The sequence below is a fragment of the Eretmochelys imbricata genome, chromosome 2 (genome assembly GCF_965152235.1).
Source record: "Eretmochelys imbricata isolate rEreImb1 chromosome 2, rEreImb1.hap1, whole genome shotgun sequence".
In the NCBI taxonomy this organism is placed as follows: Eukaryota; Metazoa; Chordata; order Testudines; family Cheloniidae; genus Eretmochelys; species Eretmochelys imbricata.
Genome location: NC_135573.1, coordinates 198,773,158 through 198,799,814, shown reverse-complemented (window position 1 = coordinate 198,799,814; position 26,657 = coordinate 198,773,158). Strand labels below are relative to the sequence as shown.

The 26,657-nt window shown below is 41.1% G+C and overlaps 1 protein-coding gene across 1 annotated transcript in view; it reads left to right on the top strand.

Moving 5' to 3' along the window:
• The first annotated feature begins 10,054 nt into the window (after positions 1 to 10,054).
• The window catches only part of RARB (retinoic acid receptor beta), a 307,841-nt gene continuing 291,238 nt past the window's right edge, over positions 10,055 to 26,657 (top strand). The window contains exon 1 of the mRNA XM_077811262.1: positions 10,055 to 10,232. Within this exon, the coding sequence (XP_077667388.1) occupies positions 10,055 to 10,232 (178 nt within the window). The remainder of the gene's footprint in view (positions 10,233 to 26,657) is intronic.

Genomic DNA, 26,657 nt, shown 5'->3' with positions numbered 1-26,657 from the left:
ATAAACATTATTATCAGTTTTGCCTCAGAAGTAATACACAAGTCTTTAAGTAGAAATCACACAAAATTAAAGACAGTCTGAAATCAGAATAAGATAATATGAAAGTACAAGTAATAATGAACTTGTTTAAGCAGCACGTGGAGCAGGCATTAGTTAAGTACCTAGCAGATAAGGAAAACAAATGGGAGAAAGAACTTCTGTGAGATCAAGATACCTGCTCACCACGTATGCTGCCACCATCAAAAATGTCATCTCATGTGAGAGCAATTAGGTCAATCATCAGTAGGCGATATTGTGACATTTTGGGAATTATGGCAAGCCAGTTGCCTGTATACTGCAGAAAGGTATTACAATAAATGGTGTAGGGCAAATTAAAGCATATAGAGTCAAGATGAAAATGTAGCAGTTGGCTTGATAACAGTTCCTTGTCATTGAACATTTTGTGTGGCACCTTGGTTTGGGAAGGTGAGAGCTTCTGATTAGGTGTGTTCAGCTTAGTCTTCATGAAGAGGTAGTTTTGATAGCAGGGTCAATTATGTAGCCCTCTATCTGTTAAATAGTGAAGCAACTCAATTACAACTGAGAAGAGAAATTACAAACTGGAGTATGGGAAAACATTAGGATTCATGTTTAATAGTATAAAAATGGTGTCTTTAAATACTGGGCTGGACACTTTGCTCTTTTAAACCTATACAAGCCATTAACACTTACGGTAGTCCTGTTTTCTGGGACCTCCTCACTATGGAATGATTCCAACAGAGTCAGCAGCAAAAGAACAGAAATGCTGCTGCAAGTGAAACATTTTAAATAATAAATATACCTTTCAATATTAAGAAATTAACTCTAAAAGATTCTTGGGGAAATTAATTTAGTGCCATCTAAATTCAGGATACAGGGAGCTCATCTAGCCCCCTTTTACTTACCAAGGTGTTGACTCCTCTCATCTCTACTAGAAGTGTTCATCTTAATGGGAATTTTGGATGTGGGAAGTACATTTGGGGAAGAAATAGCATGTCCTATGTACCAGGACAAAAAGTCTCCAGAGCCCCTTATATTCTGTGCAGAAACTGCAGCAGATTCTCTGGCAGAGTGATTGAAAAGTGGCTGCACACAGGAAATTCAACTTCTTATCCCATAAACATGAGCCAGTTCTACCATATTTGTCTTCTACCATATTTGTCTTCTCAGGACATACACAGTAAATTGTTAACCCCACCTGACCTAACCGTTTATCTTTCTCCTCAATATAGATTTGACAACTGCTGAGTAATGAAAGAAATATGGAATGCAGATAGCTTAAAAATCCAAGCCAAACACACCCCCAAAAAAGGAAGAGCAAGGGGAAGTGAGAGAGACATGAATAGTATAATGTGGTGTGAGGTTCTTAAATATAGCTAAGAGAGAATGACAAATAATATTCTGTAGCATCTCTGCAGAACAACAGCAACTCTGACTACAAAGCCCCCATGTCTTCTTTTTCCAATTATGTGTCACTTATTTATTTGCCAACATTGTACAGATTAAGCTTATTTGAGCAACTCTGAGGAAATAGGCATTGTGCCTTTCAATCCTTCAGTGTAAGGGGTGTACATTTCTGAATGTTGTCTTACAAATAAAGGCTGTCTGAAACAAAGGTTATCCCCTTGAAATAGAGTATAATGCTTATGGAAGCTATATACTTGTAGCTGCTGCTTTCCAGCCTGGACTCTCAGTTCGATTATAATCAATAGTTGGTCCAGCAGGGCACTGTTGTATAGTATGTAAATAAATGGGTGCTGTTGTGTCTCTCACTCTTCCTCCCCCCCTCCCCCCTTTCAAATTTAGATATGCAGTTTTCCTGGAGTGTATCAGGGCGTGTTTGAAATACAAGGCATATGAAGCTTGAGCGCTTAGGAAAAAATTAGTAAGTTTTTCAATGCACTCCCCAGCAACTTCTTTATATTAACCACCAGTTTCATTAATTGGGTTAATAATTGCACTCAGGAGAAAGAAATAAAACAAACCCACATAGCAAGAATTAACAATTTGTCAAGAAAAATTCTTCGTCTCACAAAGACAGCCTCACAAACTCAGAGACAGGGGAAAGGTCTCAATGCTAGACAATATGTATTCTCTAATTTTGTTTCTGCAATTTATTGTATCTTTTTCACAATTTATCCTGCACCTATAGCTTCAAGTATTTGATAATTTTGGTTATTTGGACCATATGAACTGCAGATCTGCTTTTCAATAAGTTGGCCTGAAAGGCCTATTTCATATACCTTCCCTTATATTAATACATCTGGTCATATGCAGTAGTTTACTTTTTTTGGCTGAAGACTTGGCAGATACAAAATGCAGATGTTGTTCTTGTGACATAATCTGCTATATTAAGATTTTTAGCTATTGGTTGAAAAGTGTAGGACTCAGTTGTTTATTTGCTTATCCAACTATTAGCTTCCTATGTTTACTTTCATAGTTTGAGATTAACAGCATGGTCCGTTTTTCACCATCATGGTTTTTTGATTAATAGCACAGTAGAGGATGTTATGCCTGAAAGAGCTCTTATTTGCCAAAATAAAAACAGAGCTGTAGCACTTTCCCTTTAAGAAAACCATATCTCCCTCCAGATGTCTGCCTCTCTTTGATACAGAAGGGTACACTAAGTTCCATCTATAAACAGAATCCACTAATTAAGAATAATTGCTTAGGAGATTGGTACAGACTATTCAGAATCAGATGCATGTTCCTCTGAGATATCCATTAGCCTCTAATAAGATAATGTAGATGTGCCAGGCTGTTTCCTGTTTCCTTCTATTGTACCTTTATTGCCATATATGGACCAATGGGATGGGCTGAACAATAAGTGGATGTCCTTTTGCTCCCTGAACAGTTCTCAAAGGAATGTTTGTTATTAGATTGCTTCTTCTGTTTAGTTTCACATCACTATGCTGATAAAGGAAACATAACACTCTGAAGGCTTTTTTACTTCTGCCATTGTAATGAGTTTATTGTTTAATTAAATCTCTTTATATAGGTAAGGAAACAAAATGCAACATCTCACACTCAAAGATGATCTATGGAAAACTAAACATGTTCCTTTTTGAAAAATGACGTTTCCATCTACATGTTTTAAATAGCTGTAAACGCAGCACGAATATCATGTTACTATATCTGACAGATTTACCAGGAGTCAACTGTACATCAGTTGAATTATTCAATTCTATTTAGTGTGATACTATCTAGAAAGCATATGCATAACCAAGGATTTCAGCATAAACTACAAACTCTTTATACATTAGATATATCGTAGTTTGTTTAACCTATCAGATCTTGATTTATTTTGAAAACAGAATTTAAATATGTCTTAAAGCTGCGTAATAGCCAAGGGCTTGATCAACACCCTCCCCTGGGTTAAGTGAGAAGAAATCACTGAAAGGTTTCTCTTGTGAGATTTCTCCTGATTTGCTCTGTTGAGTAAGGAGAGGTTTGCCTCTCTATGGACCATACAGAACAGCTCCAGCAAAGAAGAGCCAGACTTTTCCCTCGGAAAGGAAGGGTGGCCCAGTGGATGGGTGCTAGCCAGGGATTTAGGAGACTCAGGTTCCATTTCCTGCTCTACCGCAGACTTCCTGTGAGATCTGAGGCACTTAGGCATTACTACATTCAGCATTGCAATGTCTGTTTTAGGAGCCTGTCTCCTTTTCAAAAGGGATTTAGACACATAAGCATTGCAACACTGAGCACAGCAGCACCTAAATACTTTTTAAAATCTGGGACTTTGAGACTGTCTCTCAGTTCCCTGTCTATAAAATAGGAGCAGTAGCACTCCCCTACCTCACAGGAGTGTTGAGAGGACAAAGAGATTAAAGACACTGAAGTGCTTATTTACTACAGTAATGGGGGCCTTATAAGTACCTGAGAATTTCAGTGGGAGCTGTGGGTAAGGTAGAACCCCACAGTGCTGTTTTTAGAGTCCATAGTAGAAACCACTTTTGATAATGTTGTTTTTGGGGAAAGGGAAAACAGAGTAAAGGAGAACAAAGGCCCTGATGTTGAGACTCTGTACATGTTGGCTGTCTTGCTGTGGAGATTGGAGAACGGCAGAAGAAGAGAGAAGAATGCTGGCCTGGTGCTGCATCGGGGAGGACGGAGCACAGTCTCCTCTGCTGGTCGCTTGCTGTCGACCAGGCCACCTGCCCTGGCTCCCTTACCAAGATCTCTTCCTGCTGTTGATATGTAGGCCAAGTCAATGGCATACACAGTCGCCCGTGGCTATGAAAGAATTTCGTGAACTGAATTCAGATCTTGTTTAAGTGAAAGCAGCTTCACCAAAGTCAGTAGCATCAAATGATAGTAAAAAAAATGGAAGCAAATGAGAGTAAAGTAAATTAATAAACTCTAGGAGGATCAGCAGATGCTCAGAAAACAAAGTTGCTTTCCAAGACTGATCTTACACAAAATAAATATAGAATTAAAATAACGAGAAAACAGTAAGAAAAACCGGCCCACTCCCTCCTCCCAGTCACAGATGTTTTTGTGTATAAGAAAACAGTAGATTAAAACTACTGTTCAATTATATAAAACGCAAGAAGAAATGGAAAAGAGACAGGTACACCTTGTATGTTAACTATAGCTGGTAAATATGCTATTAGGCTTTGCATCTGTTCTAGCCTTCTGTCTTCATACTTCGGTAGCCTTCTGCTGTATCACTATAGTCAAGCCAATAAAACATCTATAGAATCCAAAAAAGGAAATACACGTTCTGTCAAAGAAGAGTCACTGGTTGGTGCTCAGTGTACTGCACAGTATGGACAATGCTTTTTTTGCCTCTGTCTTCACTAACAAGGTCTGCACTTAGGACGGAAGAACCCAATGCACAGTTACAGACTAGGGACCGAATGGCTAGGCAGCAGTTCTGCAGAAAAGGACCTAGGGGTGACAGTGGACGAGAAGCTGGATATGAGTTAGCAGTGTGCCCTTGTTGCCAAGAAGGCCAATGGCATTTTGGGCTGTATAAGTAGGGGCATAGCGAGCAGATCGAGGGACGTGATCATCCCCCTCTATTTGACATTGGTGAGGCCTCATCTGGAGTACTGTGTCCAATTTTGGGCCCCACACTACAAGAAGGATGTGGATGAATTGGAGAGAGTCCAGCGAAGGGCAACAAAAATGATTTGGGGTCTGGAACACATGAGTTATTAGGAGAGGCTGAGGGAACTGGGATTGTTTAGTCTGCAGAAGAGAAGAATGAGGGGGGATTTGATAGCTGCTTTCAACTACCTGAGAGGTGGTTCCAGAGAGGATGGTTCTAGACTATTCTCAGTGGTAGAAGAGGACAGGACAAGGAGTAATGGTCTCAAGTTGCAGTGGGGGAGGTTTAGGTTGGATATTAGAAAAAACTTTTTCACTAGGAGGGTGGTGAAACACTGGAATGCGTTACCTAGGGAGGTGGTGGAATCTCCTTCCTTTGAAGTTTTTAAGGTCAGGCTTGACAAAGCCCAGGCTGGGATGATTTAATTGGGGATTGGTCCTGCTTTGAGCAGGGTGTTGGACTAGATGACCTCCTGAGGTCCCTTCCAACCCTGATATTCTATGGTTCTATGACATCTTTTAGTGTTATAAAAGGCCTTCCATACGATCCCCTTTGTCCTTGCTCTTCCTATGCAGGGGTTCTATTGTGCAGCCCTTAGGCTGCTGAACTCCCATTCGTGATAATAGTCTCATGGAAGTTGATTTCATTTATTGAATGAATTTTCAGAAGCTTCTAAGTGACTTGGACATTTTTGAAAATCCCACCCATCGTGCATAGGATTGAAGCCAATGGGACTGCCTGCATGAGGGAGATCTGCAGTCAGGCTCTATAGCCACTAATGGCATGCTGCCCATGCTGGAAGTATTCCTTTGCCAGTGAGTGTTTGTTCATTTTAACAGCAGCAAATGGGCAGTCAGATGGAGCGCCTCTCCTTACAGCTGGTGAAGGTAGTGCTGCCTTTACTGTCATAGAAAACTTTGATTCAGCCTTAGCTGAGAAAAAGAAAATGTCACTGTGGAACTGTAAACACCACTGGCTCCTGGGAGCCTTGTTCCTCCACATCTGAGACTGATGTCTAATGTCAATTTCAGACACCACAGTAGTAAGGTCTAGATATGAATCCAATGATACTTGCAATCCTTCCTAATAATTTCCTCTACAGTCTTTTGGGTATCTTATAAGTATTGACCCACTCATACTTCATGCGAGTGCTAATTGCCTGTGGAGACCCAGTTTTCGAACCACCACTATCTTCCTTATTATACCATGTTGCTTGTCTGCGCATATCTACAGAACAAGACAGTGAATGAAGCTTAAAATCCTTCCTATTCTACAGGAGATTTTCTTCTCTGAAGACTGAAATCTAATGAATAGCAGTGAGTTTTTGGAAAAGCAGGAAAAGATTTAATGTTCCAGGAGTGTGTAATTTGTATATAATAATGGCTTATATATATACTGACAATGTTTATGATTATATGATAATCCATAGTTTGGAGCTATAATTTTTGCATGAACATGCACATTAAGATTTTTATGAAAATGCTGATGCATTTTCAAGTCACTAGAAAATGTATTATAGAAAGTATTCTAGCATTGTTTGGGAAATGACTAGATGACCTTATTTTCATTTCAAATTTTCATTTTTCTACAAAAAGTAGTTATTTTTCATAAAAAATAAGCTAACATTCAAGTGTACAGGTATGTCTCTCTTTAGTAATTCTGGAAAGAATGATGTAGCTGAAGTTTAAACATTAGTGTCTTGAACTAATGTTTGAATATTTCAACTCTAATCCATTGCTTCCATCTGAAACTAGCCTTCCATAAGGCTAGTTGTTTGGATAAGTGTTGGAAGAACTGGGCCTTGTATTTTTTTTTTTTTAAATGGAAATCAAAATATCTAGTCCACTTTTATGGACTAATATGCTGCAATTTTTCATTTTAGACCAAAAAGGCAAAAAGTAATATGAAATTCCACTTTTTTTCCCCTCGCATTTGCGCTTTTACATGATAAGTTTAAAAACTTGCTAGTGGGTACTTTATAATAAGTGAATTGAAGATAAAAGAAAGGCAGTAAAAATCATGTGTGTAATATGTTGCCTGCTTAGCTCATCACATAGTCGTATTTCTGCTCTGTCTGAAATATTAGCAAAGACCACTGCTGTGCACATTTTGGTAATGTGTGCTGAGCTCTGCATGATTGAGCTAACAGAAATATAGTTGAAAGTATCTGATAGCTTTATAAGCTGTATTTTATTTCTGCAGGCCTTATTTAAAGATAGGTGACCTTGACCTAAAAATCATTGACTAAATAACTAAAAAGGGCCTCATTTATCCCTGGTCCAAGTCCCTTGACTTCAGAGTAAATTTGTTCTTTGTGCCTCCCCAACTTATAAGCACCTGAGTTTTAGGAAGTTATTGGTGCCTGGGATCCTCCCATACTCTCGCTAAATTGCTCCTGGAAATTCCATTAGATTTTATTTTTGTCCCTCCTTTGTGGGATTCTTTAATATCTAACTCCCCCCATCTCTTAACTTTCAGTTTTCTCTTGATGTCATTGTGACCCATTATTTTGGCTATGAGTAGTTTCCTCCAAGACCAGTATCGTTTCACTGATCTCCTGGAAGACGGTCCTCAAAAGCAACATGATCAGTGCTCTTTCTGCCTTCCCCCAAATCTGTGTTTAGTGCAATATACCAATCATCATATTCTCCTCCCCATGCATGTCTAGCTTCATCTGTGTTAACGGCTATTCACACATAAGTTACACAGTTATCAAGTACTTGCAACTACATTTGTTACCCTTAAACATGTTGTGGTCAGCACAAATTGCTGTGTCAAAATGTGCACAGCTAGTAGCCTTTCCTCCTATTCCACATATAGTAGAAATATTCCATTTCTGTGTGCCAGGCAGGCAAACATATGAATTTGGTTTTTATTTCTCATTTTAATTCGTAATGCCAATCCATGGCCTGACTAGCAGCAACTACCCTTAAAAGCTGTGTTGTTACCATTTTCCCACCTCTGCCACTGATCTGTTCCGTTGCCTTGAGCAAGTCACTTCACTTCTGTGGCTTAGTTTCCCCATATCTAAAAAGGAGATAATGATACTCACCCTCCATTGTAAATCGCTTGGTGATCTGTGGATGAAAAGCACTATACAACAAAGAAATCTTATTTTTTGTTGTTTGCAGCTGCTAATGATTTCTGGGCTGACACCCTTCTGCACTGAAGCCTTTATACATCTGAGGACTTCACTGCATGAAAGCAGGAAATGTCAGGGATGCCTACTGACTATTTGCTGATGGGAAAGGCTAAGATGCCATGTGGCTCTTCCTCCCCTTACCCCAGTCAGAGATATTGGGGGAGCCTACTGACTCCTTTTGTGGGAGAACTTGAGGAGCCATCCCTATTCCATTTGCTGACTTCTCATGCTTTTGCCCACTTAAGAGTCCAGTGTTGTGGTTAATGGTTCATATTTTGGTCCTTTTTTTAAGGTCATGGATATATATGAACTTGGGGCTTTGGTCCATCATTAAGCAAATGAAAATGAACTGTACTCATTCTGATTGCTATAACTCCTAGTGGCAGGAGTTCAGCATAGAGTCCATAAAATTATTACGCACCCAACGCCATGACATAAGTTAAAAACAAACATCAACTAGTAGTGTTCACAGTCAGCAATAATAGCAGCCTGTCACTAGATTTCAAAATCTGTTAAGCCTTGGCAAAGGCGAAGCAAATGATCGGAGGAAAAGATGAGCCATACATCATACCCTGAAATCTAATGAGATAAATTAGACATTCAGAGGGAGCAAATTTCACTGTTTAGGATGCCGCCAAAAATGCTGCTCCTCCAGTTCAAGACTTTGAATCTAGAGACTAGCACAAAGAGGAGCATCTCAGTTATTTTGATGAGGTATGGAGGGAGGAAGCTAAGTCCCTATTGATATAGGCCTTTAAAAATTGTATCCACCACCTTCCCTTGCACCTGAAAGCAGAAGAGAAGCCCACAGCAGAAGTATAGTTTACTGTTATACCAGCCTGAAATAGCTGAAACTTCTGAGTGTTCTTCAAGGGAAGCCCCAAGTAAAATGCATTATATAAAACCCTATAATTATTCACACTAATAGATAACCTTGTTAGCAGTCTAAGGGCTTGTTTACACTGTCTTTGTGTTAGGTAATACATGTTCCCAGTATAGACAATACCCTAAGACAAGAGGCCAAGGGTTGAATGGGCTATCGACAATGAACCACAGAGGTGGTTCTTCTGGACTACAACTGAGGCACTCTGGTGAAGTAGAGTGGGGAGCTTGCATTCCAGCCGCTCATTCTGTATCTCTTATGGGGATGAATCTTCAGGACTGAAACTGGAATGATTTGTATTTGCTAAACACACTTTAAAAAAATACACCCCAAATATATTTATAGGATTTGACTTGTGCTGATATATTGTACCTTCAAGAACATTTAATCTTTACTTGATCCCTCCACCCCCCCACCCATCAGGATTTCAGAATTTGGCAGTTTCTAAAACAGAAGTTATGTCTGATTAGCAATAAAACATTCAGTGCTGAAATCTTGATTGTCAGGCCCATGTTGTGGGACAATGGTAAATACCTCTCTTTACAAAGTAAGCACAGAACAGAAAGATTTTCAGCTTTTGTGCATAATATACCAATCTATTTTGTTTTTTTCCCTCCAGAATAAATCAGCACGCATCTGTAGAGTGAAGCTATCTTTCCAGAAAAAAAGTTATTTAAATAAGCAGCTGCGCTGCACACCACATGCACAGTGTAGGAAAAGAAGATTTTCTATTCTCAATCTGCACAGCAAGAAGGTACTGGAAAAAACAGTAGAAAGCAGCAATGAAATAAAAGATTGTTATCTAGTGAATTATCTTCTCATCTTCACACAATCCAGCTCAAGCAGCACCTGCAGGTTTGTCAGCCTCTTCCATTCACAAGTTGAGATATTCATTTGCTGGCCTGGAGTAATGCAACATAGTATTTGTACACTGCATAGCCTTTGAGGTATTAACATGACAACCAGCAGCCACACGTGTCCAGTACCAACCGTGAATGGACATATGAATCACTATCCAACAGCTCCATATCCATTACTTTTTCCTCCAGTCATCGGTGGACTTTCACTTCCTTCCCTTCATGGACTCCAGGGTAACCCACCAACAAGTGGATGCAGCACCCCATCACCTGCAAGTAAGTGCCCCGTTATTGATTCTTATGGCTGTTATTTACTACAGTAGAACCTCAGAGTTACGAACATCTCAGGAATGGAGGTTGTTCATAACTCTGAAATGTTTGTAACTCTGAACAAAACGTTATGGTTGTTCTTTCAAAAATTTACAACTGAACATTGACTTAATACAGCTTTGAAACTTTACTATGCAGAAGAAAAATGCTGCTTTCCCTTTATTTTTTTTAGCGGTTTACTTTACAGTACTGTACTGTATTTGCTTTTTTTTTTTGTTTCTGCTGCTCCCTGATTGTGTACTTCCAGTTCCATATGAGGTATGTGGTTGACTGTTCATTTCATAACTCCGATGTTCATAACTCTGAGGCTTTACTGTAATTTCCTTTATTAAAGAATGAACACGTTGATTATTGTAAGGTTAATTACAGCTGTTCATTTGCCACTAGCCTCCCTTTCTTTAAAAACAAATTTATTTTGAAATATGATTTTTATTTTTCTCTTCCTTTTAAAAAAAATAAATAAACATGCAATAGTATGAAATATCACTGATGATTTTCATAGCTGGGATAAAACCTGCTAGATGACATTAGGAAATCTTACATTGTTGTTCGTTAGTAGCTGTGGCGATACCCTATAATACTACCATAGGTCAGACCATACATGTGTTTTTAACAAATCACACAGAAAAATAATTTCATCTCTCATTAGCAAATAGCTATTGCTTATGTTAGTACATAATTAATAGTGCTTTTTTGTTTTGCTTCCCTGTTGCATGCCATACTAAGGTTCTGATTTTGTAGCTGCACACAGAATCCCCACTAGAATCAGTAGGTATTTTGTGGCTGCACTGTTAGGACCTGCGTATGCATCTTAAACTCATATGCAGTAATATGGTGCTCTGTTGTCTGGTATATCCTCTTTAAAATGCTGGAGTTCAATATTACTAAGTGTACTAGCCAAAGTGATTTGTTTTCAGTGCTTTTTAATGAACACTGCCATGTTTCTTGCTAGGACTTACTTTCAAATGCACTGAAAGGAAGGGCCATGGGTCCAAATGATATTCCCAGTTACACTAGTGTAAACCCAGTGTAACATCATTTAAGGAAAGTGAGTTACTCCATATTTTCAGTGGTGTAACAGTGCAGAGTTAGGCCCTACATGAGGAAAAGCAATGCATGCTCGGTGGGATATTGGGGGAGTATTCTTTTTCATTTCACAGCTCACGTTTATTGTACAAATGTTTGTTAAAGGATCTTGCTGTGAATGCTCCATATTAAGAAGTCTCTTGACTAAACAGAAAGCTACAAAGGGCTTGCAGAGTATTGATATTACCTACTAAAATATGTGCTGGAGTGAAAAAGCATACAAAGTTTTGAGTTCCAGACAAGGAAGGGGAACAAAAAAGAAGAAAACCATAGAGACGAAGAAGGAAAGCAACATTTTAACATGATACTGAGAGAATGAAGAAATTCAAATGCTTGTTAGTGTCGCTTGCATGTGAAGCCCCTCCTTTATCCACTTACACATGAACTCCTGGCCTCACTGAAATAAGTGAGAGTTTTGCTATTAACTTCAAGAGGGGTGTGATTTCCCCATGCGTGTAGACTTAGTTAGGTGAGACAACATGCAGGCATATTAAGTGTTTTCAGGGTCAGGCTCTTAGTTTCTTCTGTTTTATTGCACTACGTGATTTATTTTATAGGACGTAAAGAAGAAACAGCTACAAGTTAGAAAACATTTTAAGCATTTGATTTCCCAGTCCCTTTAGAAGTGATCAGAATACTGAACGGAGTTTTTGCTCTGATTTTGTAAGAAAGTTCTTTTGTCACATGGACCAGATAGATGATTAGTCCACAGCACCTTTTTAAAGACATATACTGGTAAATATCCAAGATATATAGGACTGTATATGCACAATTGTTCTTCACAACAATCATGTTCTTATTACATTAAGATTGTATTAAAAGCAAATCAGTAGGAGATGTGACTGCTCATCACTTCTAAAAATCAAGCCAATTGTCTATTGTAGGCACTTAAAACAAATGGCCAGTTTTGAAAATTTGTGAATGTCTCTTTTAAGTCTCCACTGTCATGGTCTGATCCTCCAGTTTTCAGTATTTTCAAAGGTGCTTGCCTTAAGTCAGACACTTTTATTCATATTTACATATGTAAGTAAAATTAGCTTGATTCTTTAGGGGTGCGGAGTACCAACAGTTTCCATTGACTTCACTGACCATAAAAATCTGGTCACTTCAGAGCCTAGCACTAGGTACCTGTGTCTGAAAATTATGGTCTCTTTGTGAAATGTTGAGGGGGCTCAATGGGACAAAAATTTCTTGCAGGAAGAGATCCCTGCAAGGCAGCTGGCACTTTTGGTTGATATTTCTCACTTATTTTGTTTTCCGATCTTATAGAAGTGGCAGCCTCTTTTGAATTTAGGCCTTTAGAGTTCTGGTAAGTTATTTATAAATCATTCAGGAGCCCTGAGACAGGAACCTAGTGCATTGACTTTATATCTCAAGAGGCCTGGATTCAGATTCTTGAAAGTTGTCAGAGTGGCCTATTCTAACTAATTTTTCCATGTCACAAAACTACCACACAGTTTAGTATAGTTTAGCATGGTCAGCAGTCTTTCTATTAAAATGAGAGCCAGAACTGGACACTGGGGGAATAGAGTTCTGTAGTGAGAAGCTATATGAGTGAGAAGAAACTTGCCCAGTATCTGCCTGAAGCCCTGCACTATATGTGACTGTATCCTCTGTGCTATTTATCTTTCAACTGCATGAGTTCAATATTCACAGGAAGTAATATTTTAGATAATAGGAACACTGTCAGGAATAAAGACCTCTGGTCCCTTTAGTTTTTTTAAAATAATGTAATTTATCAGCTTTTGTTCAGAGGTATCAAGGTTTGTACAGTTTATGCTGAAAGACTTCATATTATTTTACTGTATTATTTTTTGTTCTGTCTTGACTTCAGACTTTTTCCATTATACCAAGTACCTGTAAATTCAGCCATCTTGTATCTACAGTTGGAACTGACATGTCATAGAAATAAGAGGCCTCATCATCAGCCCCTTCTCCTATTAAAGAGACAAAAGGCTTTTAGACAGATTAATTTTATGGGCATAAGTGGCCTACAGTAAGAGAACAGTGTTATAGTGAATTAATTTCACTGATGTTGATAATGGTGTTGACTCGTTCACCTCTGACTTGACTTCTGTTTTTAGACTGAGATACATAGTGCAAAATCCTTAATAATTATAAGGTTGGTCACAATGCTAAAAAGGTCAGTAACAAAAGAAAAAATATTACCTTTACACATAGGTGAACTGTATATTAACATTGAATGAATAAAAGAGAGACTGTGGGTAAGAAGATAATTACTTTTATAAGCATGATTGATTCACCTAGTGCTGTACTAACTCTGGGCAGCACAAAGGAGAGATTTTCAGTAGTCCCATTTGGGAGTACTCATCGTGCACGCGCATGCAATAGCATTCATAATGACGAATCACAAACCTTCTCCACTTCAAAAAAATTAACTGAGATAGTTACAGGATGGTTGGTTTAGTAATGGTATTTCGTGCTTTAGTGGGTCATTTCGTTCTCAGTTCCTTTGGCTATGAATCCATGAAAAAATGTGCACTGATAGTGCTCTGGACAAGGAAGTTCTTCTTGGAACCTAAGCAGGAACAAAGACAACATGGAAGAAAATGGAGCTCAGAGCCACTTTAATATCTTTTAAGTCAGAGTCATACACCAGCAACTGTTGGACTAGTTCTTCTTCGAGTGATGTCCCTATGGGTGCTCAACTTGTTGGTGCGGCAATGTCCCCTGTGCCTGGGGCTAGAAATCTTCATTAGCAGTGTCTGTTGGACCACACGTGCACCTTCCCCCCCTTGTGCTGTCCGCCGGACGTATATATAGTGCTGTACAGTCCGACTGCCCCCAGTTCCTTCTTTACCCCCTTTGGTCTGGAATGGAATCCACAGCAGAGTAGTTAGTATTTTCTTCTTTTTCTTCTCCTTTCCTCTTCTATAAAAATAATATTTTTTTTTAATTTTCTCTTTCCCTTTACAGTTCTTTCATAGCTTGAGTTTCTGTTTGCCCCAACTTCCTGCCCTTCCCAATTGGGAAGCTTTTTCCTCTACTCTTATGCCCAGATCCCCTGGGTTTAAGAGGTTCATTTCTTGTGGAGCCACCTTCCTGGTAAGGGATGGCCACATGCAGTGTATCTGCTCTCTGGGAGAGGGACACGTCCCACAAAAGTGTTCCCACTGTCTCGGCCTCACACCCATGGGCAGAAAGGACTGGGACATTAGATTGAAACTCCTTACGAAGAAGTCGCTTTGACTGGCATCAGGAGCAGGCCCAGACTCTTCCCCAGAGAGACCCTCATGCCAGGAGCAGTGGAGTCATTCCAAAAGCGGGGGGACCTGCCCCTGCCCCCCTCTTCCATCTGAAGCCCCATCCCTGGCCAAACCAAAAGCAGGAGCTGCGGATCCTCCACCTGCCCGGGGATGGGAGGCAAAGAGCAGGCCCCAGCCCATGTCTCTACCCTGTGGGCCCCCTTCCCAGACAGGAGCGTCTGTGGCTTCCCATAGCTGCCTGCGCAGCTCTTACCCCAACCCGACTCCAGTTGGGGGCACCGGGCGGGGCAGCCTGGCCATGGAAAGAGCTGTGTCAGTAGCTGTGGGGAGCCACAGACCCTCCACCTGCCCTGAGCGGGGGGGCTGCAGGGCTGGGCCAGGGGCCAAGACTGCTCTCGCTCCTCCTCCCCCACCCCCAGGTACGTGGAGGAGGGTCCGTGGCATGGTGCCCCACAACTGTCTGGGTTCCCTGGTCAGGCTCCATCTGCCAGCCTGGCTGGTGAGGGCAAGGCTTTGAGGGATGGGGAAGAAATAAGGAAGGGGGCATGGCAAAAAATGGATGGGCCAGACCCCTGACCTCCCCCATTCCAGCACCCCATCTCACGCTCTGCCAGGTCATCTGCCAGTCCTTATTTTCCCTGTCTTCCTTGCTCGTTCGGATGACAAGAAAGGGGCTTCCTCCTCACACTCTGAGGCACAGCCCACCAGAATGCCATCCCCAGCGATGTCGATTACTACAGCCTCATCTGACGGGATACACAGCTCCAGGGCTCATCCGAGCACCTCCAGTACTGGTTCAAAGAAAGGGTCAAAAGACTCTAACCGAGCAGACCTACATCCCTTGGCACCATTTACAGCTCTGGGGACCAAGCCGGGCCACCTTCAGGAGCTATGGCACGGATGCCATTTCTGGCACCGATGAAACCATCAACGTTGATTAAGACCTTGTATGGCAAATTGCCGGTACAATTATGGTGGGTCCCGTGCTTCCTCTTCGGGGGGGGGGGAGGGTCCTGCCCCTGAACTAGCGTATCTACTGTCCCACTAGTAACCCAGAGAAGGGTAGTGGAGAGGGAGGGACCCGGGCCCGCCCTCTACTCCGGGTCCCAGCCCAGGGGCCCTAGGCATAGTGATAAACCACTTGAATTAGTGCTTCCTTCCCCTGGGCTACTTCGGTCTCCTGCTGCTCTTCAGCTTGTGGGGCTTCCTGCCCTCTCTCTCTCTCTCTGCACAAGCCGGGTGTCTCTTTACCTAGGGTCTTGGTCTTCTAGCCAGCCAGGGCACTTCTCCAAACTCTCCTCTACTTCAACTCCTCCAAATTGCACTCTGCTCCAACTCCAAACCTCTCTGCTCCAACTCCTTTCCTTGGCAGATGAAGCAGGGGGTTTTTATCAGGGGGCTAGCTTCAGGTGCTATAATTGGCTTCAGGTGCTTTTAATTAATCTATAGAAACCTTTCTTCCCTCTGCAGGGAATAAGGATTCTCCTCATCCTGGGACTTACATATCTCTCCTGTATCACTCTCCTGCTGCCTTCTGGCCATGCTGTATCACGCTTGGCACCAGAAAAATTGTCAGCACCGACCTAGTCTCAGAGACCCTGTCTTCGGTGCCATGTCTTCCATCAACACTGATGAGGCTTTTCCTCCCTCCACATGACTTCAGATACCCGACAGATCTGCTGGTCTCTGACACTACTGAGTCTCCTCTTCTGTGATGTGACCTCTCCCTGCTACTTCCACTTTTTTCTCCAGACTCATTCTGTCTCTCCACCAAGAATGGTACCTCTCTTCCCTACTGACGATGATGTTGAGGAAGACAAGGGCTCTATTTTTCCCTCGACTATGGGGCAATTCATACTTGCCCATCCTCACTATATGCAGTCTCCTGCTGGTCCTCAAGCCTGGCAGGGACCACTATGGATGTAGCCATATGTGCCACTCCCACCAAACTGGCTGTATTGGGAACCCTTATATAGGGAGCATTGACGGATACCTACACTTCTCCCTTCTCTGTCAGTTTCTCGCCCTCAGGAGGTCAAACCACTGCTGGCATTAACTGAACAGGAGGAGGAAGAGTCTCCACCAACTTTACATTTTTCATCCTCCTCACCTGATGATGCCCTAACCCTCCACATCTGCCGACAACTTCAGACACTTTCAGGAGTTATTCTGCTGGGTTACAGAATCTTTAGAGCTCCTGTTGGAGGAGGCTAAAGACCAACAGCATAAACTGCTGGATATATTACATACAATCTCTTCTGCCAGGATCGCTTTGCCAATTAATGAGGCTCTTCTTGACCCCACGAAGGTGCTGTGGCAGTCCCCGGCGTCTATCCCTCCAACCAGCAAACATGCCAACAGGAAATATTCTGTTCCGGAGAAAGATGAGGATTCTTATTTTTGCACCCTACTCCAAATTCTCTAGTGGTCAGTGCAGTGCAAAAGAGAGACAGTCAGTTCCAATCCTATTCTAATAAACGAGACAGAGAATGGAAACATCTGGACCTATTTGGATGCAAGGCATATTCATCAGCCACACTCCAATTTAGAATTTCAAACTATGACAAAGTATAACTACGTAAAAAGAACAGGAGTACTTGTGACACCTTAGAGACTAACAAATTTATTTGAGCATAAGCTTTCATGGGCTGCATAGAATGGAACGTATAGTAAGAAGATATATATATACCTATCCTTGCAACAAAGTGGGATGCCAACTCTGTCCACATATTTATTCAAGTGACACCATCATAGGACCTAATCACATTAGCCACGCCATCAGGGGCTCGTTCACCTGCACATCTACCAATGTGATATATGCCATCATGTGCCAGCAATGCCCCTCTGCCATGTACCTTGGCCAAACCGGACAGTCTCTATGCAAAAGAATAAATGGACACAAATCTGACTTCAAGCATCATAACATTCAAAAACCGGTAGGAGAACACTTCAACCTCTCTGGCCACTCAGTAACAGACTTAAAGGTGGCAATTTTGCAACAGAAAAACTTCAAAAACAGACTCCAGTGAGAAACTGCTGAGCTTGAATTAATATGCAAACTAGATACCATTAACTTGGGTTTGAATAGAGACTGGGAGTGGCTGGGTCATTACACATATTGAATCTCTTTCCCCATGTTAAGTATCCTCACACTTTCTTGTCAACTGTCTAAATGGGCCATATTGATTATCACTAGAAAAGGTTTTTTTTCTCCTGCTGATAATAGCTCATCTTAATTAATTAGCCTCTTACTCCACCTTTTCATGTTCTCTGTATGTATATATATATCTTCTTACTATATGTTCCATTCTATGCATCTGATGAAGTGAGCTGTAGCCCACAAAAGTTTATGCTCCAATAAATGTGTTCGTTTCTAAGGTGCCACAAGTACTCCTGTTCTTTTTGCGGATACAGACTAACACGGCTGCTACTCTGAAACCTATAACTACATAAACTACTCCAAATTGGAGGAACTTTTTCATGATCTACTGGAGACCAAGAAGGAGCAATTCCAAGCCTTCATATTGGAAGGGCACCTCCTAGCCTGTACAGCCCTACAAGCCTCACTAGACTCCACAGTCACTGCTGTTTGATTCTTTGGGACTGCTGTGGTCAAGAGGCATGCATTGGGACTGCTGTAGTCAAGAGGCATGCATTGTGGCTCCACTCTTGGGTTTTCCTAAGGACGTACAAAGCACAGTAGAGGACTTACTGTTTGAAGGCCGGAAACTTTTCTTGGAGGTCATGGATAATTCTCTGCACTCCCTTAAAGATTCCCAAGCACACTGAGTTTGCTCAGGATATACATGCCGGCACCAAAGAGATGCTTGGGGAAGTACCAACTCCCCTTACGATTCAGTACACTCCTCAATGGCACTATGACATCCAGCACCAACGACTAAGGCCTCCTAATAAATGTAGACAGTCCACTCCTCAGGGGTCTACCTCTCACATATCCCCACCAAAGCAACAGTTTTGATGGTGCGGTTGAGGCCCCGAGAAGCATGCCCCTTTTCCAGGCATGCCCACTATCTTCAACATTCCATCTGTTTGACAACTGACTGGCTCCATTCCTATTATTGTGGGAGTCTCATCACCTTGGACAAGTAGGTCCTAGAGATAATCAGGGAAGGCTACTCCATCCCCTTCCTATCTATCCTTCCACTCCCTCCTCCCCATCCCTTTTCAGGGACCCCTCTCATGATTCCATTCTATGGGGAGGAAATAAAACATCTTCTGCAATTGGGAGCCATAGAACAAGTCCCTGCCCTCCACAGGGGACAGGGCTTCTACTCCCACTATTTTCTGATTCAGAAAAACTCCTGTGGATGGTGTCCCATCACGGACCTTCACAGCCTAAATAAATTTGTCAAACTGCAACGCTTCAAGGTGGTTATCCTCTCCACTATTATCCCAGCAATGGAACAGAGGGACAGGTTCTCAGCCCTCGACCTCCAAGATGCATACTTTCATATTTTCACACACCCTGCAGACAAATTATTCCTCCAATTCCTTGGGGGCACAGACTATTGCCAGTAAAAAGTACTGTCCTTTGGACTATCTGCAGTGCCTCTGGTGTTCTCCAAGGTCTTCATGGTAGTCATTGCCTATCTGAGAAAACAAGGAATCCTCATTTTTCCATACTTGGATGAGTGTCTTCTCAAGGCCCCATCCAAATATGATGTTGCCTGTTCCTGTTGCGGTCTGAATTAGAACTCAATATAAAAATAGAAACATATTTTGAAAAATGTATCAGAAAATGACATAAAAGCCAAAGAGATCAGTTGTTGCCAATACATATTTGTACCAGAGTTGAAAGGGCAAATTCTCTCTTAATATAATATTGAGTGAACTGGCAACATAAATAGCAATGTCTTCACAATGCAGTCTGAATACAAATACCACTAAAGTATGTTATGAAGTAGTTGTGCACCTTTTGGGATTTTTAGTAGAGATTTAAATACTTCCACACAGACAGAAATGGCCTGGATTAATTCTAAATGAGGGCTAGATGCACAAACAAATGAAACCCACTTTTTTTTAAAAAAAATTCCCTAACTTGGGACAGTCTGCTTTCTCCTGAGATGGCCTCTAATCCTCCTAATGAAGCAGCCCACAGAGCAGTTAGCTATTAACAATCATATGATGATACACTTGTTATTCTCCCTATGACTCACTGCTCCAATCTGATCCACAAGCCCTTGACCATAAGACTTGGATCCCAAGGATCTTGCCTTTATTTGTCCCAGGAACATATAGGGAGGAATTGGGAGATGTGAACGTATCATTATAAAGGACTTTGACTGAAAGTCAATAAGGTGAGTAACTGATCCACTTATTAGATAATCATAACCATTTTACATGGAGAGTCTGTGGGGTGGCAAGAATAGAGTTAAGGTAATTTAACTGCAGATTTCCATAATTTCCAGTGTTTGCAGTTTTAAAAGTGTAATCTTAAAATAGAATGTCCCATCTATTCTGTTCTGTATAGGTCTTTTGGACTTATGTAGATGTCTGGAAAATAAAACCATTCAAGAACGTGGGAGAGGCAGGGAATAGAATCCACTCTGACCATTCTATGTGAACCCTTATTACTGTATTTAGTAGCTAGATACTGTGGTTTTGAAATAGCCTTTTTGAGATACTCAAGCGAGGCAGATTGTTGTTTTAAAACATTATGTTCTATTAGGATTGTTTTCTCTTACATTATTGCTGGCTATTTACAACCTGGACTCCATCTCAAAGGTGGTTGTTGGTGTGTGGTTTTTTTTTTTCTGGGAATAGATATGGACTGACTGACATCATTAAACTAATACAGTAGAATGCAGTATCTTTAGTGTATTACAACATAGTTTCCCTAGCTCCACTCCTTGTAGGCATTCATTTGCTTTTCCAGTTCACTTGTTAATCATTGTATTGACACAAAAAGTCCTCCCAAAAGCACTCTTTGGTAGATTGCATTAAATATGAATAGCGGATATTCATTACGATGTGTTGCCCCCAAGAGAGCGCTAAACTATCTACACTACTCAGGAACAGGCAAATACAGTCAAATTCTTCAGCTATTCAAATAGTTCAGTATCTCTCTGAATCTCTAATAAAACAAGAATATATCTTTATTCCCTTAATTACTTAGAAGGTCAAGGACTCCCAGTTCCCACTGTATCTTACAGTTCTACAAGAGGGGAATGTTTCCAGTGGTGGTTGAATCACAGTTAATATATGATCGATTTTTTCACTCAGCATAGTTATAGTTTTCAACAGCTGTGCATAAGTCTAATAATATTGCTATATCTGTAATGAATTAGGGAAAAAATCTGATATGAATTAAAACTTTAAAGGACTTCATCTGTTTTATGTTTTTCAGTAGTTACAGCTTTCTGAGTATTCTGCTTTTCACCTTTATTGCCTCCTCTTCGTTTAAATCCCATGTCACACTGAAGGCTTGCCATATACTCTTTACCATTTGCACATCTCTGCAATTGCCAGCTGTCTTCAGACATCGCCTTTTATCATCACCTGTGCCCTTTTTATTTTTACACATAGTTCTTCTATTCAGAAGGTGGGATAGGCAGAATTTGAATATTAATTTCTTTATGTACAGGCAATGTGATATCATGCTAGCAATTCTGATAAGAGTTCCCCAATATAATATCCTGCTAATGACATCAGCCCTAACCTTAAAAGACTCACTGCTTTTGGAACAAGCTGCCTTCAATTCTTGATGGATTCATTTAGTCTGAGACTTCTAAAACAATCAGACTGTTGGATTCACAAAAGAATCAGACTGTTGGATTCTAATATGTTCTGTGATGGTTTCATGATAGGAACTGTCTTAACTTATGAACAATTTTAAAGTACAGTTGAGAAATTTTGGAACTCTGTTATGGTATTCACAAAAAGGAAAGGAGTACTTGTGGCACTTTAGAGACTAACAAATTTATTTGAGCATAAGCTTTTGTGAGTTACAGCTCACTTCATCGGATGCATTCAGTGGAAAATACAGTGGGGAGATTTATATACATAGAGAACATAAAACAATGGGTGTTACTGTATGCACTGTAATGAGAGTGATCACTTAAGGTGAGCTATTACCAGTAGGAGAGTGGGGGGGGGGATGATGGACTTTGTGTAGTGATAATCAAGGTGGGCCATTTCCAGCAGTTGACAAGAACGTCTGAGGAACAGTGGGGGGTGGAGGGGGGGATAAACATGGGGAAATAGTTTTACTTTGTGTAATGACCTATCCACTCCCAGTCTCTATTACTTGATTATCACTACAAAAAGTTTTCCCCCCCCCCGCTCTCCTGCTGGTAATAGCTCACCTTAAGTGATCACTCTGGTTACAGTGTGTACAGTAACACCCATTGTTTCATGTTCTCTATGTATATAAATCTCCCCACTGTATTTTCCACTGAATGCATCCGATGAAGTGAACTGTAGCTCACGAAAGCTTATGCTCAAATAAATTTGTTAGTCTCTAAGGTGCCACAAGTACTCCTTTTCTTTTTGCGAATACATACTAACACGGCTGCTACTCTGAAACCTGTTATGGTATTGTCATCTCCTAATGTGCTCTATGAAGCATAACGCTTTTACATGTGTTCCCCCTAAAAGTTATTCAAATTAAACTACTCAGTAATAGCTCTTCCCTCAGACTAAATGCCCATGACTCCTTTTGTAACTATCAGAGTGATTCCTGGGAGTCCCATAGGTCTAAGCCACTTAAGAAACTAGCAACAAGCTTTCCTGGACTTAGAGAATCAATTCTGCAGGTAGAGGGACAGAGTAGATCTGCTTTCAGATAAGAACCAATTTTAAGAAATTCTTTAAGCCTGTTAGCATACAGATGGATGACTCATACTGATTCTAGTACTTACCCCCATAAATTCTCTTCCCATGGACTTGCTAATGTCTACAAGTGGTAGGTATCATTAGTTCTATCACAGAATTGTTCCCCCACTCATGGACCTTGAAACAAGGAAATTCTGGAACAAAACGTTGTTAAAAAGAATCTATAATTGAAACTAACAACCTACACCTTTTCCTACCCTCCTCTCGAAATAAAATATAAAAATCAACACCAAATGTTAGGAAGTCAGAAATATATAGTGAAGGGATCTCTCTACTCCTCCCTTTGCTGCAAAGATCTCCATCACTCACTGTTACGCCAGCTGACTTAACCCACTTATCCAACTTTAACCTTGGCCTCTTACTTGGTTCTTTGAAAGAAATATTCTGTTGATGTAAACTGCTGATTTTATATATTGCCAATGAAATATGTTGTAAATCTTTCAAAAGGAATATAATCCTCAGGCCATGCGGCCGTAAGTTTGTCAGAATTCTCTAAATTGTCTCACAGTATGATGTGTTGTTGGAGTGGAAGAATATCTTTCTGGCTCAAATTGGAATGATGGAGTTATGTATTGTTATGAAGCACGTTGGTCATGCGGTACTGCACACTTTTGAAAGTAGACATAAAGCTTTCAAGTTTGTATTCTTCAAGTGCTGGTCCCTATGTGTATTGCACACATAGGTACAAATGCGCACCATGAGCCCAAATCTGGAAATGCTTCAGAGCAGTGTCTGTTGGCCTGCACATGTGCAGTAGCCCTCCTCATGCTCCCGACCAAGGATATAAGAGGCAGTGAGGATTGACAGCTCTCCAGTTCCTTCTTACCACAACATGGCCTGAGTCGGAATTGTGTCCTCTTTCATTCTGTTGTTTAACCAGTGAAGAAAGAAAATGTTTGTAAATAATTATATATCTTAGCTTAATAGTTAGTAGTTAAAGTTTATAGTTAGTATAGGTATTTCTTTTCACCAGTTGGGGAGCCTTTTCCCGGCTCCGGGACTATTCCTGGGTCCTGGGATTCAAGAATTGCGTCTCTTGCCTTTGCTCCTTCGCCATCAGTGACGAACTTCAATGGTGCCTGTACTAGGTCTGAGTGAGGCACATATCTCTGCAAAGTGCAGTATCTGTGGCTCCTTCTCACACAGAACTCAAGAAGCCCGGGAGCTTTGCCTACAAAACCACCTGATGGAGAAGATTATGAGGTCCCTGTCCAATCTGGGCCAGAGAAACCACCTCTCTTTATTGGCCGCAATTGACCAGCAGTACCCCTCCAAGCACGTGCTTTGAAGCTTTCAGGATCTAAGCCCAAGGTCTTTTCTTCTAGGGCTCGCCATGAGAGTAGTGGGCACTCTCATGGTATCAAGGACAGATCCCCTTCAAAGACTGCCCATAAGAAACATGCTTCCTCCCTGAGCCTGTCCAGGTTCGGTGAGATATCACCCCTGGAACTGGCTCTACTGAAGACCCCCAGATGGGAGGGCAAAAGCGTGTAAAAAGAAAATCCACTGGTTTCATCAGTCATCTTGGTACCAAAGTGTAAGGATAGATGTTCACTGGTTCTGTCTGAGTGCCGCCTCATTTGTCTAAAGACCATCCAGCTGCCACAGATGTACCGAGTTCTTCAGACTTGACTGCTTGAACCTCTTGGTCACCAGAGTGCATGGAGACATACGTAACACCAGAGGATATATTCTTTCCTTATCCACAGTCTCCACTTCTTTCCAGTCCTGCCCTCCTGAGGGATGTCCTTACTTTGGCGGAAGAGTCTATATCAGTATCCCAGGAGCAGTCCCATCTCCAGCTGTCTGGCAGGCGTGCCCTGGTACCGATAGCACTGCTGCTACTGATGGAACAGTTCTTAGATGCGGACAAGTCAGAGAAGATAGCCACACAGTATCTACATGGAGACACTCAAGCCCCATCAGACAGTCGAGGAGTTACGCTCACCATTCCTGTGGGTATGACCTCCCCCCACGGACCACTGGTAGAAATTCCCTTTGGGTCCCACACAATTAATTAACCCCTCTTTCCGGCCTTATTGATATCTATATGGCAGGTGTCTGTGCTGTTCTCAGGAGTCAGACCACTCTCCCCTCTCTCTCTGCAGCCAGTTCCATCAGTGTATGAGAGAGAAGAGCCGGAACCGGATCTGCAGGAATACAACTGCCTTCACAGCATTCTGGTCAAATGTCCCACTGTAGGACGTCTGCAGGGCAAGCCACATATTCGCAACACATTACGCTCTAGTTCATGGCTCGGCTGCAAATGCAGCGGTCAGATGGGCAAACAGTGTCAGACTGGGGGCGGGTACAAGGAAGCCGGTAGCACAGATGCTTGCAATACTGCCAGTCACCCACATGTGGAATACACATAGGGCTCAGCACTCAAAAATGAAGATTACTTAGTGTAATTGGGGATTCTTCAAGATGCGTGGTCCCTATCTGTATATCACGACCCACCCTCCATCCCCTCTGCTTTGAATCCTGTTGGATTTTGTGGAAAACAGAGGAACTGCAGAGGCGTCAACCTGCACTGCCTGTTATACCTTGGGTTGGGAGCATGAAGAGAGCTACTGTGCATATGTGAGCCTATGGATGCTGCGGTGAAGAATTTCTGGACTTGGGTGCATGGCATACATATGTGCTGATATGTGAAGTACAGATTGGGACCACACATCTCGAAGATCCTCCAGTTGCAGTAAGTAACCTCCACATTTGAGCTGTATGTATAGCAACTAACATGAGCAGAGTTTTTTTTTAGAGTGAATAATATTATATGGACTGATCTTACAGAGGATGCACTCAAGCACATTCCTGTAATTATATGGAGCTCCATTGTAGAATTCTGTATATAAAGTAACTTTGGGACACAGAAGTGTGAGTTTTTGGGAGGAGTTGTTAGTGGAATGACCTTAATAAATTTCATTCTTTACTATTTTTATGTTATTGGGTGTGTGTGATGTTCTGAACCGCATGTGACATTTAATCAGAAAGCTTTATTTCAGATTAATATATCCCACTTTTTTATTAAGAGAGCTTTAACTTTTTCCTCAGATGGGGATTACTGTCCCCTTTTGGGAATACTGGAAATAATTCTTGCGTTACACATGCTTAATTATTTTCAGCTATGTTAAAGGCAGCAGATTTCCAATTTAAAATGATAAATACCCATCCAAACTGTTGAGTCCTGAAAGTGTATAGAATCTATTTTCCTTTTCTTTATCCTTGAGTACTGTTTCCCTTTCTTACTGCCTAGAATAAGCTTACATCAGTAATATTCATAAATGATTTACAAAAGTAATTCCTGTGTAATAGCTTGGGACTTAAAGATTTTATGGTGCTGCCTGATGTGCTATCAAACAAAATTATCTGATTCAAAAAGCTTGATAAATCTAGTCAGAATAAATTCCCTGAAGCAAACACACACTCCCACCCTCCCTCAAGAAAAGTAACATAAAATTGTTAGGTTCTCTTTTGCCACGTGTATGAAATTAGACTTAATGTTGTGTGTGAATAATATTGATGCTTTATGTTTGAAAAAAGAAACAAACATTGAGGTCTTACCTTTATTAAGTACCCCTTTCCCTCTGTGACACCACACATGATAAGAGTACATTTCAGAGATTTAAACTTCACTCATGGAGCAACCGCTGTGTCGTCTAAATATTACACTCTTAATATATTGCATGACTCCTGAACATTATAGACCAGGTTTTCAAAAAAGGCTCAGCATGTTGGCTGCTGTTCAAGAAGAGGTTGGCTTATAGATGGAATTTAAAAGGAAGTCAGTGGGAGGTGCATGCAAACAATACATGTAGAAACAAAGGTACAATTTGTTCTTTTGGTATTCTGCAATAATGAAATGTAATCAAGTAAGTCTAGCCTTTGCCCTAAATTTCCTGAGTTTCGTCTGTTTAAGTTGGAGTTGAGACTTAATTTTAGCAAAGTTTTATATATGTACATTCCTTTCCTAAAATGTCTGGAATGCAAGAAGACAAGACAATAGAAAATCCATCTTCAAAGGAAGGGAAATTAACTTGAAATATTCATGATATGGTCTTCCCATGTAAATATGTGTTTAAGGCAGTATTCTGACCTCAAACATACATGCATGACTCTCACAGGAGTTCTGGAGCCTATTTTGAGGGCAGAATTTGGCCCTTAGACAGTTTTATGTATGTGCATTATTTACTGAAATGTCTTT